Source organism: Euleptes europaea, chromosome 6 (assembly GCF_029931775.1).
Source record: "Euleptes europaea isolate rEulEur1 chromosome 6, rEulEur1.hap1, whole genome shotgun sequence".
Taxonomy (NCBI): domain Eukaryota; kingdom Metazoa; phylum Chordata; class Lepidosauria; order Squamata; family Sphaerodactylidae; genus Euleptes; species Euleptes europaea.
Window position 1 is genome coordinate 98,106,437 of NC_079317.1, and position 16,558 is coordinate 98,122,994.

At 40.2% G+C, this 16,558-nt stretch overlaps 1 protein-coding gene across 1 annotated transcript in view; it reads right to left on the reverse strand.

Annotated features, from left to right (window-relative positions):
• SYT12 (synaptotagmin 12) overlaps window positions 1-8,748 on the reverse strand; it is a 60,062-nt gene extending 51,314 nt beyond the window's left edge. Inside the window, exons 1-3 of the mRNA XM_056851564.1 lie at window positions 8,685-8,748; window positions 7,124-7,317; window positions 1,697-2,086 (exon numbers count right to left, since the gene is read on the reverse strand). Of these exons, the coding sequence (XP_056707542.1) occupies window positions 1,697-2,086; window positions 7,124-7,317; window positions 8,685-8,718 (618 nt within the window). The 5' untranslated portion in view covers window positions 8,719-8,748. The remainder of the gene's footprint in view (window positions 1-1,696; window positions 2,087-7,123; window positions 7,318-8,684) is intronic.
• Window positions 8,749-16,558: the final 7,810 nt, after the last annotated feature.

The window sequence follows — 16,558 nt, forward strand, 5'->3', positions numbered from 1 at the left end:
TAGGTCAAGGCCAGCTTTACAGTTTTCACTGATTCTGTGATCCCACTGCTTCTGCCAACCTATGCCTACTCAGCAAATTGATCACTGCTGCATCGTGAAAAGGGCACTCTGATTCTATTTCTGTTGAGCCACAGGTGATGACGGGAGTCTTCCAAAGGAGAGGAAAGAAAGCGGTGATGTCGCCTAACTTGCCTTAGGGCACTTTCACACATACCAAATAATGCACTTTCAGTATGCTTTAACAATCGCTTGCAAGTGGATTTTGCCATTTCACACAGTAAAATCCAGCTTTCGAGTGCACTGAAAGTGGACTGAAAGCGCATTATTCGGCATGTGTGAAAGGGCCCATAAGGAAGTAACTAAGGAAGCCTTTCCCTTTCCAGAAAGAAAGTTACCATGCCACGCATCTGACCTGCATCAGCAGGGTGTCAATCAGAGGCCACGGATGCAATTATATAATATTAGTCGCTTCGTTTAACAATAGTAGCCCATGGAATGTAAATTCAAGGGTAACCTCAGTCTCAAGACAGCCAGGCAGAAGAAAATTCTTAAGTCTACATAACAAATGCCATGTTTGTGATAATAAAGCAGCTAAGCCAAGGGCAGCCAGAAGGGTCAACCTACTTGAAATAAACTTGGAAATATTCATTCTGTACTAGAAGGCTGACTATATAATCACATTTTATTTATTTTAAGGATTCATTATTTTCATTATTATAAGTCATTAGTTGCTCCTCTGTTTGAAAAATACCTAACACAATGAGCAATACAATAAATTCCAACCCCCCTGCTACTGACATTGCCACATGCACATTAGTAAACAATGCTTCCAAATAAAGCCACTTACCTCTTACAGTTTTCTTTCTGTAAACATAAAACCATCTGGGGTACAAGACAACCCCAGAAATCTACTGACTTTGAGGGCATTTTTACTCTATTTGGGGGGGCTGTTTACAGAAAATACCAATCCGGGAAAGGACATGCGCTCTGGAGAGTTACCTCCCCCTCCTGATAACCTGATGTTGTCTCACCACAGAGAGTTATGTTCTTGGGATACAAAAATACCCCAGATACAAAAATTAAAAATTAATGGTTTCATAATTTTTCTATTCCATTTACAAAAGTTTTGTAGTTTTTTAATATCTTCAAAACACAATTTTTGTTGTTTCAAACTGGAAAAAAACCCCTATAGCTTTAAAAAGGAGCAGAACTCATGAGTTATTCAATGTGCAAAAGCAGGGATGGGTGAATCTAATAAAGAGAAACATTCTGCGTTAACTTGAAAGTGTGTTTTCCGGTGTTTGGGTACTGTGAAACAAAGTTACTATTTCTACCAAAGTTACTATTTTTTTACACCAAAATGTACTGAAATCTGACACGCAACACAAATGACAGCCAATCTCTGCTGCAAAGAATCTCAGACCAACATCAGTGCCAGAGATCAGGCCACACTTTAGAATCAACTCTAATCAGAGGCCAAATGGATACAGAACCTGAACCCAAACCCCACTGCCCAAAACAACTTTACTACTAAATAACAATACCGCACAACACCTCAAAATAAGCTCAGTTCAGCAATACTTCTTCGAATAACCAGAAGACAAACAACCACCACTTGCCGTAGCCATGAGCAGGACCTGAGCTATTTGTAATAAACCCCAAGTATAAGAGAGGATGGTTAAAAAAAAAACCTTACCCTAGAAATGCCAACGATCTGTTCATCTGGAAGCAAACTGATGCGCACAAAGCAGGACTCAAAGTTGATGTCTTCCTTCTCCATGAGATCTTTCCCTTGCAGCAGAGTTACATGCAAGGTGTTGGAGTTTACATTGTATTCCATATTGACTTCCACTTGCCCGACTGTGAACTCTTGGCCAAAATTATTTCCAATGGAGGAGATGGAACTGAGAGAGTCCGTTGAGATGGACTTTTTCAGGGGTCCGTACGGTGCTAACTCCAGGTCTCTGTTCATCAACTCCAGAGTGCCTAACTCATTGATGTTTTCAAAGGTATCGTCCATTTTCAAACTTGGCTTGCGAAGAGGAGATGTCCTTTCTCCAGCCTTTCGGAAGTTGTTCATACCTCTCTACAGAACGGAAGGAGAAACAGCACAAGTGAGAGTTCACTGATAACTGACTTTGAATGGTTTACTAGTGTGTACAAATACTGCATGTCAGCCTGAAGCTTATATAAGCAGCACAATGAAAATATTCAAAGCAAGGTGCATGAAAAAATGCTTTTATGTCTCACATAAAAATTTAGTTTTTAAGCTGAAAAATAAATGATCCATTATATTTTGAAAACTGCAATGGCATTTTTGAGATTTATTTTTCAAAAAGATGTTTTGAACTTCAAAAAGCAGCTTCCTCCTCTGCCCCCCAAAGGAATTATTCACACTGTGGAAAAGTATTTTCCTACTGGAAAGGAAAACAGAAGGATATTAAAACCGAATTAAAAATTGTGATAATGAAGATGTATTGCTACATTGGGAATACTTTAAGACAACAAATGTTACCTATCCATTTAATTCTGCCCCTCCAAGGAGCTCAGGGCAAAGTATATGTCCCCCCCACCTTTCACTGTCAAGACTAATCTGTGAGGTATTTTAGACTAACCGTGCAATCCTGAAAGGGGGGGGGCAGAGCCGCACAGGAACCAGCGGGACCCCTACGCTGGCATCCATGCCGCTTGTGCCATGCAAACGGACACAGCTGTGGTGCTGGGCAACCTACACCGGTCCCCCTGGACACTGGCAGCAGTGCAGTGCACGGGTGCTGGAGCTGCCTCCCACCGGTGTTTTCCTGGTGTATCTCCCTGTGCTGGCATCTTCGGAGGCATGCCCGGGTGTTCCTGGCAGCAGAGCCAACTTCAGGCAGCTTCCTAACCCCTTTCGGCCTGGGAATGCCCCTTTGCGCTGCGGTGTTGCTACGCTAGCTATTTTGCTGGCATAGCCCCACTAAGCTCCCAGCTGTCGCGTATCAAACCCCCCCCCCAGAATGGGCTGCCCGAGAGCAAGACTGGCCCAAGATCACCCAGTGTGCTTTGTGGCTGAGTGGGGATTTGAATGCAGGTTTCACAGGTAGATCTCACGTTATGGCTGCTATCCAGAAGCTGCTAGCAATGCTTGCTACACAAGGGAATTTTCACATGGGGGCTTTGATTTGAACGTTGGGTAACCCTCATTACAGAGAGATGTAAAAGAACTCCTCATGAAAATCTCTTTAGTCTGAAATTTTTTAAAACTATTTATTATAATCATATTGACAAAAAGAGGAGTTCAGTTCTACTCATGCATCTGACGCAAGAATGAAATTGCTCCCGTGCACTGTTTAAACATAATTTCCAGTTTTGACCATTAATATACATCTCTGCTTAACAATTTCAGGCGGTCTTCATGTCTTTCCTATTTTATAATTTAGCTATCTGCTTTATTTCTTATGAATACAAAGCCTTTATTGGCATTAGCAATACAAACAGTAGCGTCTGCATAAACAAACACAATTTATGATCATAAAATTTAACCCAAGAACAGTTTTAAGTGAAATAAGTAATTTACTTACTTCAGAGCCCTAAGATCCCCTCATGAATTACACAGGCTTTCACACACTTTAATTGCTTTATTTCTTTCCCGTCCTTTGTTCTACAAAATTCCGTTAATGGCTGCCCCATCTGGATATTTTATTTCAGTTATTAAATATAATAATAATAATAATAATAATAATAATAATAATAATAATAATAATAATAATAATAATAATAATAATAATTTAATTGCATAGACCAGAAAATATCAAGGCACAGATTCTAAGCTACAAATCTAACAGCCTAAAACCTTATATTTTCAAAAATTGCTAGCAATATAGGTAAAATTCTATATAAAACAGTATAAAATATAAAGCATAGATCTGTAGTTAATACGATTCTTTATCATTACCAGCAACCCTTTTCTTGTTTCGAACTTTGACTATATAAGCACAAAATTTGGCCACTTGCTTTGAAATAATGAGATCATCAATTAATAGCTTTTCCAACCATACCTGCTCTGAGCATTCTGGGAGTTTAGCTAGCAAAGGAGAAACTAACTTAGTCCTCAATCCACTGTAGTATGGACATAAAAAAAAGATGCACCATCGCCTCCACCTCACCCACTGTACATGGGCAAAGTCTCTCTAAGTATGGAAGTTTTTTTATATTTGCCTTCAAGTACAGCTGAGGGAAGAGCCTCACATATGGCCAGAGCGAAAGCTCTTCTCGTTTGATGGGCATCAAGTTGTGAGAGATAATGAGCCAGGACCATGATATACCTGAATTTCATAGGAGACCTAAAACATGGTGACTTGTTGAGAACATGTTGTCGCTCTGCATCCTCTATTTAATGAAGTCTTTTGCCTGTTCATAATCGAGCTTCAGGAGACTACTCGGAGAAAGACCCACTCTCCCTAAGGTATTCCTAACCGCCTGTACCCACATGGGCTGGAAAGATTCTTGGACTAACAGCTGAAAAAGGCCGCTTCCATTTATATTTATCTTAAGCCATTGTTAGACTGATAGAAAAAAACCCTAGCCTCGATTCGCGTAACACCCAACTCAAATCAGTCAAATTAAGGCGTTAGATACACAGGGGGGCACCTGCAAAATAGCATGAAGGAATTTAGACTATACCTTTTCTAAAGAAGCTAGGCAGGAAGTAAAAGGACTTAGATACCATAGAGCAATTGGAGCAAGATTTTAATTTGATACAACTTTAATAATAATAATAATAAATATTTCCGGGAATAATTTCTTAATTTACACCATACATTGAATTGGGTGGGGAGGACAAGCATGAATAGGATTCAGGTGAGTAACAAGGAAAGTGTCTCCAAAATACCACCTTGAACTGAAAATAACCTGTATGCAACTCTGTTAACTCTGGATTAAATGATGAGCCAATACCACTAATCATGCATTTCTTAATGTTTATTAATTAAAAAGCTTGATCCTCCAACTTCATAATTAAAGTCTGCCGTTGACTTCCACGGGTTTTATATCATGAACAATAATGAGCATGACTGTCTTTTATGTGAGTAATCTAGACTGTTTCTAACAAGGTGACTATAACCATGGCTTCAGGCCATAAAGTCCTCATCCTCTATTGGAATATATTAGCTCTGACTGAGAATCAATAACTCAATTTATGCAGCCTCGAGTTTTCCAGTGTTTGCCGGTGTTAATAGCCCGATTGAAGGCTTTAGAACTGCATCCAATTCTGTTCCCCAACCCATCTTCTCCTGCCAGTGTTGTGTCTGTCTCTAGAGGGGCTATAGGAATCAAAACATGCCAGTTATTCCTATTTATGAGGCAAACAGCCAGATTGTGAGGGGAAAGCTGAGAAGTATATTAAGCTCTAAGGAAATCTGAAGCATATTTATTTTTATCAAATATAGAATATTAATACACTTAGTAAGACCAATCAGGCATGCAAACACTAAATCATTCATCTGTTACTACAGCTGGAGATATATATTAAATAGAATCACTATTGGAATAATAATTAAATACACTGCTTTACTAGGTTGATACCTGCACGCATAGTATTTGAGAGACTTATACTAACCAGTATTACAAGAACCTATTATACCAGATGTTTGAGTAATTGAGAATAGAATTTACAACATATACACATGCCTGGTTGGGTCTGAATTGTTTGTATTGGTATTTGTATTCATTAATGTATTTCTGTAAATGTGTGCAGGTTTACAAAGGGTTTTAATTAACCACTGATGAAGGCCCCATAGGCCGAAACGCGTTTGGTATGTGGTTATAGTTATCAACCTCAGGAAATGCCATTGTGCTTGTTTAATGCTTTTAAATAATTTTAACTTTTATATAGCGCTTCTAATAAATTATATTTTCAGCATTAATACATAGACTTATACATATTTCCCTTTCACCCAACCTTGGGTACCCAGATAATAATTAAATACACCTAAATTTTTACATCAAATTCAACTAAACAGGGATTCATTTGTTATGTACACTACCCAAAGGACTTCAAAGTTCATTTAATTTCCAAATATTTTTGTTATGATTTTGATACGCAGTGAATTTCACCGAGGTCAGTAATTCCCATGATTTATACAAACTTGTTTCGAAGAGGATGCATTGACATTCTCATGTATTGATTCCCAGAAGATGTACAATATACCCAGAGAAGATATACAGCTGTACTTGACTCAAGTCAACAGAGGTTTTATCACCAGCTTCCAATGAAGTACTTCTCTAAGGGACTTTCCAGACCTAGCTGCAATATATCTAACAGCCAAGTATGACCCAGGGAGGATAAAAAAATCCACACGGTTTGCAATATTTTGCAAACAAGTGTATTATCCAGAGAGTACAGAAAAAAATAATGTTTTAAAAAGAGGGAAACAAAATAATATACAAAAACCTTTATAATGACCAAAATCTTGTGAAAATGTGATCGCTGCCTAGGCAACCACAGCCCCAGCAGAGTAAGAGGAGTAGGAATGGAAAACACGGACTAAGCAAGAGGAGGGAGACCAAGGGATAAATAATTACTCCTCGCACGTCCTATTTAATACTGCAAATGTCTTTAAATTCCTATCCTGACATGAGTTTATAGCCTTTAGTGACTGGACAAATGGCCCAAAACAGAATTACCAGAATTTTATATCAGGCAAATGTAATGCTTATCCTTCTCTTTACTATTTCACATTAACGTGATGGCAGTGTAGTTACTGTCACAGATGATGGCGACTTAAGAGTCAAGAAAATGAATTCCTTAATGCAGTTCCTTGTTCTTTCAAACATTGGTTCAGGCTTCAGGCCTACAAGAGAAAAGTTTAAGTTGGAAAATAACTGAGCTGTGACCTTTAGAAACCCGGATAACAGACCCCAGTGCAGGGCGTGAACAAGCCTCCTAGCACCTCAAGGACAAGAAACCAAGAACCACATCCCATCTCATTAACAAGATGAAATCACGGATGACAGAACCTGTGGGGTGGGGGCTGGACCAACTACAGACAAGTCTAGTCACACCATAACACAGGGATGATGGAAGGCTGGATGGATGTGGTAACTGATGGATTCCTTAACAACTTCACAGTTGACCGCTCTTTACCTTTTGCTTGATCTGAGAATACGTAGCCCCATACTTTTGCTCCAGGTATCTGTAGTCATAATTTGGAAATGGAGATGGGGCAGGGTAGCTGCCAGATTTCCAAAGCTTCCACAGGTTTACGCCAGCTATTCCCAGCAGAGCAAGTGCACCAGTAATATAGACGCCTATTTCCCATCCAGGTGGGCTCTTTATGACTGAAGGAAAACAATCATATGAGAGAAGCATGTAACCAGATCTACCGCATACTCACACATGTAAGGCACATTTAAACCTCATAGAAACATTTCTGGACTACGTAATGAATGGCCTTCTATATGGTCTCTTTCTAGAATGAATGAGTAATGCCACCGCGAGAGAGAAGTTGAAATTCCTAGGACAAATTATTTTTAATTTTTATTCCATAGAAACAGAACATTTCTTCATTCAAAATGCAGCAAAATGAATCTGCCAGAACTGCCAACACATTTTTAGTTGTCAGAATTGAAATGTAGCATCTCTGTGCAAATGTTTTAAAAAAATGCATTTTTGATTGGAATTACAGCAGTGACTTCAAATGAAGGAAAATGTAGGCATTTTATTTTTATAATCATTGTATATTTTCTTTTGACACAAAAAAACTCTTGTTAAATAATTTTATGTTATTCAGTCCCTGTTCAACAGTAGTATTGATCTGTGAATGCCAACATTAGCGGTTTTTGCATCTTTCACCTTGGATTTCCATGGCTTTTAGAATGCATTATATATTTCTTTTCTCGATGGATTTGACAAATAATCTTTTATATTTTGACAGTCTACTTTGCACACAGCGTGCTTCCATATTTATCCAGGCCATTCTTTTTATTAGTCTTTGCACTGCAATCATCCTTTCAGCGCAGATTTATGACCAAGATTTCAACTTCATGCTACATGAATTTTGTACCTGCGCAGGAAAATGCTCCTGCTCACTAGTGATAAACGTATCTGAAGTAAACATATACACTTGATGGCTTCAATGACTCACAAAAGGACAGCAATGACAGAACTAAATGAACAAATTACAAAAAAAAACACTTCTTGGTACACTGGGGAGGGAGTCTTCAGGATTTCTTCCAGTGACCCTTTCCAAAAGAACCAGAGGCAGGTAAGTGTACATACACTGCATTCTGTTCACTTCTCAGATACACCAATTTGGAAAAGTTCTAGAAAGCAGTTGGAAGAATATAGCCCTTTACTAGGAAATGGATGGCTCTATGCCCCTTACTATCCTTGCTTGCTTAAACGGGATGTGCCTTTTAAAAAAATAAGTCTTAGCGGTCGTCCCCAGACAGCATATTTTTAAGAAAAACGTTTCCTGAGAGCTGCTCACATCAGTGATGCCGGTCTTCTCAGAAGTAAGAACACATTCCACGATGGCTTTTAAGTCAAAAGGGGCAGGAAATTAACTAGGATGCGTACCAACCCAGAGCACAGAGGAGCTATGAGGATCAGGGGAAGAGTACATGAGCAAATAAAACGGCCTTATACAGTCAAAATCTCCACAAATAACGTCCTAACAATTTCATCAGTGTCAGAGATTACTCACCGCTGAGTTGGTGTTCAGCAATGTTGTTGTCCATGGCTGCTATCCTGGGCTAGAGCGATGGTCTAAAAGAGGGAGACAGAGAGAGTGACAAAAAGGCGTAAGCAAAATAAATTGGGTGACGCTGGGACAACGCTGTGCTAAACCAAGGTTCTGCAGGGACACAAGACCAGCTCACGCAACCGTCCAAGACAGCATGCTTGTATTCTGAGTTCATCAATAAAGAATGAATAGCAATTCCCACAAACACAGAGGCGTTTCATTCCACATGCAGACTTGCAACGTTCTTTTCATATAAAATGTGTTGTCATTTCATTCATGTGTTTTGATTCCCACTGGAGCTGATAAAGCCCCCTCCTCTCCACTTGCTGTGCCGTGGCCTCAGGCGGCTGCCAATTGCTGCAGCATCCAGGTAAGCAGAGAGCAGGCAGGGGAGGGGAGGAGGGAGCCGAGTTCCAGGACAACACACTGCTTGGACAAACAACATACGACGCTTTTCCAATTCAGTTCCGTTACTCAGATGAATTAAACAAAACGGGGTTGCCTGTTTTGGTTTCTTACTCCTTTGGAAGCACACATCTATTTTTACTCTCTGCTGTTATATCCCCGGGTGAAGCAGCCCCAATGCAGTTCAGGCTGATTCTCACCACACCGGTGAAACCTCTTGTTATGGGGAAGGAGGTTCCAGGGAATGGTCAAAATCAGAACTGCAACATGGAGGTTTTTAAGCAAAGGCTAGATGGCCATCTGTCAGCAATGCCGATTCTATGACCTTAGGCAGATGATGAGAGGGAGGGCATCTTGGTCATCTTCTGGGCATGGAGTAGGGATCACGGGTGTACGGTGTGTGTGTGTGTGTGTGAGGTAGTTGTGAATTTCCTGCACTGTGCAGGGGGCTGGACTAGATGACCCTGGTGGTTCCTTCCAACTCTGATTCTACGATTCTATGAGGATGAGGATACTTGCTTTCTTACTGAGCTACTGTCTGCCAACATTTTTAAAAAGAAAAAAGATTGGGAGACCTCAGTTTCCCACGAATGCTTGCAATGGCTACAGCTTTGCGCAGACCCATTGCAAGCATTCATGGGAAATTGGGTTTCCCCCCGATTCTTTGGTGAGGAAGCAGCCATTACAGACTATGAAAAGTAAGTACTTTTAAAATTCTCCGGGGGGGGGCATTTTTCGAGGTAGAGTCACCAAAAAAGCAGCGTAGCTATAAGGGATTCTCCTTGCATGAACCACAAAGTTTGGTAAAGTTTGGGTCAGGGGGTCCAATTTTATGGGGTCTCGAAGGGGTCGACCCTCTCCTCCATAGATAAGCATGGTAAACTTCACCGTGCTTTTCTTTGGAGGAGGGGGGTGAGCCCTTTGGGACCCCATAAAATTGGACCCTCTGACCCAATTTTCACCAAAATTCAGGGTTCATGCAAGGAGAGTCCCTTGAAGCTACCCTGAAAATTTGGAAACCTTACCTCCAAAAATGCCTTCCCCAGAGCGCATTTTAAAAATTCCCATAGGGAAAATCCTGGAAAAGTCGAAGCTGAAAACAGCCAAATACCTATTTGGCTGATTCGGCAATTGGCTATCCGGCTTCGGCTTTACTCCCAGTTTTAATATTCGGGTTAAATTAAACCTGAAAAAAGCCGAAAAAGCCCTTTTCAGGTTTATTTTTTGTTTGGGTTTATCGATGTACACAGCCCTAAGTAATCACAAAGATGTATAATCAGTTAATTCAGGTTTCTTAATTTTTTCCCCAAGACAACCTTGGAATATCCTTCAATGAAATATTTTAAATAGGAGGCGCACAATCCAGTTAGGGACTTAAAACCACTACACTTTGGTTGGTCTTCACCCAGTGAATCCAACTGTCTTCTACTGTATTCCAAAAACAACAGTGTGATACCTATTTTCCGAGACAAATCAAAAATTCAGTACTGAGCTAGTTTTCAAATGCTCCAGAACTCTTCCTAAGCCTGGATGCTCAGCACAAAACTGATGCAGTAGAGAGACAAGATGTTTCAGGTATGGTGGGAAAGCAGGTGTGATATGTTAGCAGTTGTAAAACATCACTGTTTGGGTGCTTTTTTCTAAATGGTCCAAGGTGGCTGGCTACCTTCAATCATTATCTTTTAGAACATAAGAACATAAGAAAAGCCCCGCTGGATCAGACCAAGGCCCATCAAGTCCAGCAGTCTGTTCACATAGTGGTCAACCAGGTGCCTCTAGGAAGCCCCCAAACAAGACAACTGCAGCAGCACCATCCTGCCTGTGTTCCACAGCACCTAATATAATAGGCATGCTACTCTGATCCTGGAGAGAATAGGGATGCATCATGACTAGTATCCATTTTAATTAGTAGCCACGAATACCCCTTTCCTCCATAAACCTGTCCACTCCCCTCTTAAAGCCTTCCAACTTGGAAGCCATCACAACATTTTGGGGCAGGGAATTCCACAATTTAACTATGCGTTGTGTGAAAAAATACTTCCTTTTATCTGTTTTGAATCTCTCACCCTCCAGCTTCAGCAGATGACCCCACGTTCTAGTATTATAGGAGAGGGAGAAAAGCTTCTCCCTGTCCATTCTCTCCAAACCATGCATAATTTTATAGACCTCTATCATGTCTCCCTTCAGCCGCCTTCTTTCCAAGCTAAACAACTCCTCATAGGGCAGTTGCTTTAGTCCCCTGATCATTTTGGTTGCTCTTTTCTGCACCTTCTCAAGCTCTGTAATATCCTTTTTTAGGTGTGGTGACCAGAACTGTACACAGTATTCCAAGTGTGGTCTCACCATAGATTTGTACAATGGCAGTAGGATATCAGCAGTTTTATTCTCAATTCCTCGTCTAATTATGGCCAGCATGAAATTTGCCTTTTTTACACTGGGTTGACATCTTCATCGAGCTGTTGTAAAGACTGCCTAAAATCACTGGCATTCCATGAGCTTAAACCCTTCAGGATGCATGAATGGAGAACACGAATGAATATTGCACAGCATGTGTTTACATTTTTTCTTGGCCAGGTCTTTGTTTATGCCTTAGTGGCATGAAGCAAACTTGCTTCCTTGGAGCTGATCCTACAGAAACCTCCTGAGATTTTCATGGGGACTGACAGAAACCAAACAGCATTAGAAAAATTAAAGAGAAACAGTTAAATTCTAGAAGTCAAGATACAATGGCATCATCTTGAAGAAGGCTGCTTCATTTGTAAACTTTGCATTATAGACAAATAAAGTACACTGGTTTTACATTAACCATGGGAATCACAGGCAAGGAAGTCAAGACACTTGAGGAGCAGATAGGGATATGTCTTTTCCCATAACTTTTTGAAATATTAGGTGCAAAAAGTGAACACATCTACATTTAGAAATCATAAATGCGTATATTTTTGTCACCGCAGATCTCATCCCCAAAACAATGTTTTCATAAGTTCAAACGACATTACACACCAGGATCCTGTTACCAAGTGAAATGGAAAGCACTGAACCAGCCAGAGAGATTACAAAGAGTTGACAAGCAAATTCTACAACTCAGATTCAGTACACATCAGCAACCTGCTCCACATCATGAGAATGAAGAGGCGGTGTCTATCATGCAGGAAAGCAGAGGGGAGGGTGTGCTGCCAAAATATTCAGTTTAGACTGGGAGATTTTCAATGCAGCAACTAGACATTTGCAGCCCACACACTGGGCGGAACTTCAGAGAAGCTTCTGTGAGGCTACTATGTTCGTGACAGCAAATCTCCCCAGTGAATAGCCTTTGGGGAATAGGGTAACATAATCTGTACTAATGGGAGGGAACATTTTCTGAATACGCCGCATTTTTAGGATTTGTTTTTTGCTGGTGGTTTTAATAAACTGCACTCTGAACGTCTGGAATGAAAAATATATAGTAGTAAGGGGGCACACTTTTAGTGCGTCACAGCTCTTCCGATACAATTCCCAGCCAAGCAACCTCTTCACAACCATCGGAAACCTGATTTTGACTCCTCCTTAGATGGGGCTCCTTTCCCCAGCTGATTCAAATTCTACTACAGTCTTGCTTGTGTACGTGCTCTTATTATTTCCCCATCACTTGCCTCATTTTCTGCGCACAAACGGTTGCTTTGGGTAATAGACATCCTAGTCATTAAATATAAAGTTGGCTTTATTCAGAGGTCACTGCAAAGTAGGCGGATGATGCCAGAACCAGCAAATAGATATCTACAACAAAAAATGTTTATTGTTGCTGTGGCCTGCAGGAGTGTCTCCCGCTGCACATAAGTGACGTGCTCTAAATTCTGCTGTGTTTTCAGGAATATTAACTCTGCTTTTAACCTCCCCTACCTTCCTTTGCAAAGCTGCTGGAGCAACATTCGGCTGTTTAGAACGCTGCTGTGTTTAGCTAGGAATTCTTTCACTGCAATACGTAATTGTAGGCAGTAGGGACCCTGTAAAAATCACAGTGAGATGAATTGTAGGGGAAAACCCTCCCCCAGGACTACCCCAGGGAGAGCGCACAGACATCCTTCACCAGGATTTGAGGGACGGGTGCATGCTCCCAGGATGTGGCAACCGACACACAGCTCAATTCCAAATACGTGAAAAGGGAACAGAGGATTCGTCCTTCCACCACCCTTAAGATTTTTTTTTTAGAGAACAGACTGAAGGGCAGAGACAGCAGGACAAAGGGCATACTGCAATGGACCCCAATTTTAAAACTGGGGGGGGAGGAGGGGAAAGGAGGCTGAAGTGATCTTTTGGGGGAGGGCTCTGCACCTCCTGTGTTGGTTGAGCACTTGCTGCCCTTGGCCAACGCTACAGCCTCCCCATCCCCACACAGAGCCAGCCATCACTTGCCACCTTCCATTGCCAGGGATATTCCTGAAGAGCACATGTGCATACTCTGCTTTGGCAAAGACAGGGGTCACTAGAAACACTTTTAACCAAGGTGGATAAAAATCAATGATTAAAAAAATAAAATAATCAGATTTTTAAAATTTAAATTGGATTTTTTAAAAATATGCTTTTTGAGGAAAAAATCTATCTAAAGGTAGTTTTCTGTTTAGGATACATTATAGTCCAAAGATTATTCATCACGGAATAAGGATTCATTTTCAATTATGTAGCATGAGACTGTATATTTGTGCAATGTTTAATTTTTTTTAATGAATTCCATTAATCCATTCCATTAATCCATTCACAAGTCATGCTCTTCCAGATGTTTCTGTAAAATGATTTTGGACAATTTTTCCATCTAGAATATATTATCACAGATGCTTGGTTCTGCAGTCCTCCAAACTGTGAATTTGTGTCTGCAGAGATAACATGTTTCTTCACAGTAAAAAAGCTATAAAATAAACTTAGAGTTGAGAAAAAGACCTTAATCCAGTTGTTCCTTTGGAAATCTACGTACACAGACTCAACCCCTTACCTCTTAAATGCTAAGTTGCAAGCAGTATGAGGAGGGAGAGGCAAGCAGTAAAAATGATGGGGAAACCTTTTGAGCAGCATTCTCCTCAAGTCTTGGGATCTTTGTATGTATAGCCTGAGGTTCATCATATTATTCTCTCCCTGGAGGATAAAATCTGTAATGGCAGCAGGCAGTAAAAGAGACTCCGTTTGGGAATATTTTAATGATGTTCCTCTACCTATGGGTGAGGTAGGCATGCGTGCAAAATGCAAACACTGCAGCAAAGAAATGCAAGGCCTGGTGGCCCAAATGAAACTGGAGATAATTTTGAAAGTATTGCAAGGTGAACTATCTATGTTTTTCTAATAGTATAACCAAATCAGTATTTTTGATATAACTGTAAAACTAATCTGAAAAGTTATTATTCTCAAAATGAAATCTTCATCTTGTTGTAAATATTAAGATTATACCAGCAAGAATGAATCTTTATGTAGAAATCTGTGATTTAAATCATGAACTAAATCAAATCCGCCCTGCTTCTAACACTTCCCTAGCTCGTCCTTTCCCCATCTCTGTTTTCAAAACACATTCAATACAATGAATGAGAGTTTATTTATCATAAGAAGAAGAGTTGGTTTTTATTTGCCCATTTTCTCTACCTTTAAGGAGAATCAAACTGTCTTACAATCACAATCCCTTCCTCTCCCCACAACAGACACCTTGTGAGGTAACTGGGGCTGAGAGAGTTCAGAGTGAACCGTGACAAGCCCAAAGTCACCCAGCAGGCTTTATGCGGAGAAGTGGGGAAACCAACCCGGTTCACCAGATTGGAGTCCACAGCTCTTAACCACTACACCATGCTGGCTCTCATGAATATGAACACGTATGAAAAACCCAACTGGATTGTTACTTCTGATTCTCTACAAAACATGCTTTTATACTTCTTCTGCAGGGTGTGGTCAGCAACTGGAGCGTAGGTTCTCTGCATATCACTCATGCCATTGCATCATAAAATATTAAGCAAGACAGTGAGTAAAATAGACAACAAGATGTTCCTGTCTAAGAAATGCAACAATATCCCATAGATGCCCTTAAAATAGGAACAGGAACAACAGAAAGTTACATGTAAAGACATCAGTACCAGCAACCTCAAGTGGAAAATCCAGAAGGGATAAAATGAAATCTCTTATCACACTGGAGTAAAAATCCAATTCCACCACAATACCACCAGGCAGGCATAGTAACTTTTGCATAGAGACAGTAACAAAGTAACCCTCAGCACAGTTACACCCTTCTAAGCCCACCAACTTTTAATAGATTTGGAAAGGTGTAACTGTGTTTAGGATCGCACTGTAAATCACAGAAATGCTGGGAGAAATAAACAGGAAAGAAACCACAGAAAATAATGCCAGCCTCAAGGAATGTTTAACCATACTATTTTCATCAAAACCAACTCTGTTTATCATAGCTATACTGTCATGTACAAGTCAGTTCCCAAATGCACACATATGTATCACTTTTGCCAGCTGATAGTTGGGCGCTGTTCAGTCTTGGCTGGGTGCTCACAGGACATAGTGAAGTTCATGCAGGACCCGTAAAGGGTGGAATTACCATGGGCAAGAGTGGCCAGGAGTCAGACTTGGCAGAAGGCAAGCTGCAGTACCTTGGATAGCTCCAGTAGATGATGGAGTCAAACTGAGCTTTTAAAAACTTGGGAGGCTTTTGAGTGGGCAGGTCTTCCAGGACCTCTTACTACATACTTTGGGGGACTGGACTACTGGCACTGGGGTTTAGGTCCAGAAGCAGCAATTTAAGACCTTTCTGATTTGAAGCCATTTCTTTCAATTTCCTACTTAGGGAGTGACTGATCCTTAATGTACCCTACCGCTAATTTTATTTATTTAAAACATTTTTATGCTACCTTTCCACTTGATTAGGGTCCACAAGGTGATGAACATAAAAAACCTAAAACATTTGAACAATTAGAATAAATTTACTATTATAAAATAATTCAATTAAAACACATAAACGAACAACACTAGAAGGGGGCCCAGTAACCATTATTGGGAATAGGAAAGGAGGGAAAAACCAAAGATGAGAAGAAGAATGAAGAACCTACACAATAAGACATAGTAGCTAAGATGTAAGAGTCTGTGTTTCATTTAACAGAAATCCAATTCTTTGAAGAAAAGCTCATCTACAATTAGATTCATGATTCTCTGCTTCAGGAGGTAGTTCTTGGTGAATCCAAATATGACGAAAGAAGACATTTCCCACATATCTAAACTTCTCAGAAATGGTTGCTTGAGCATCACTCTCATACACATTTATTTGGGATTTGTACATTTAAATATTTCTAGAACAGGGGTCCTCATCATCATCTAATTCTAGAGTAGCATAAAAATAATCTCTCTTTTCCATGATGTTGAAGCCAGGTTTTGTTCAAATTATTTTATGATGTGTCAATACAATATGACAATCAGTTCCC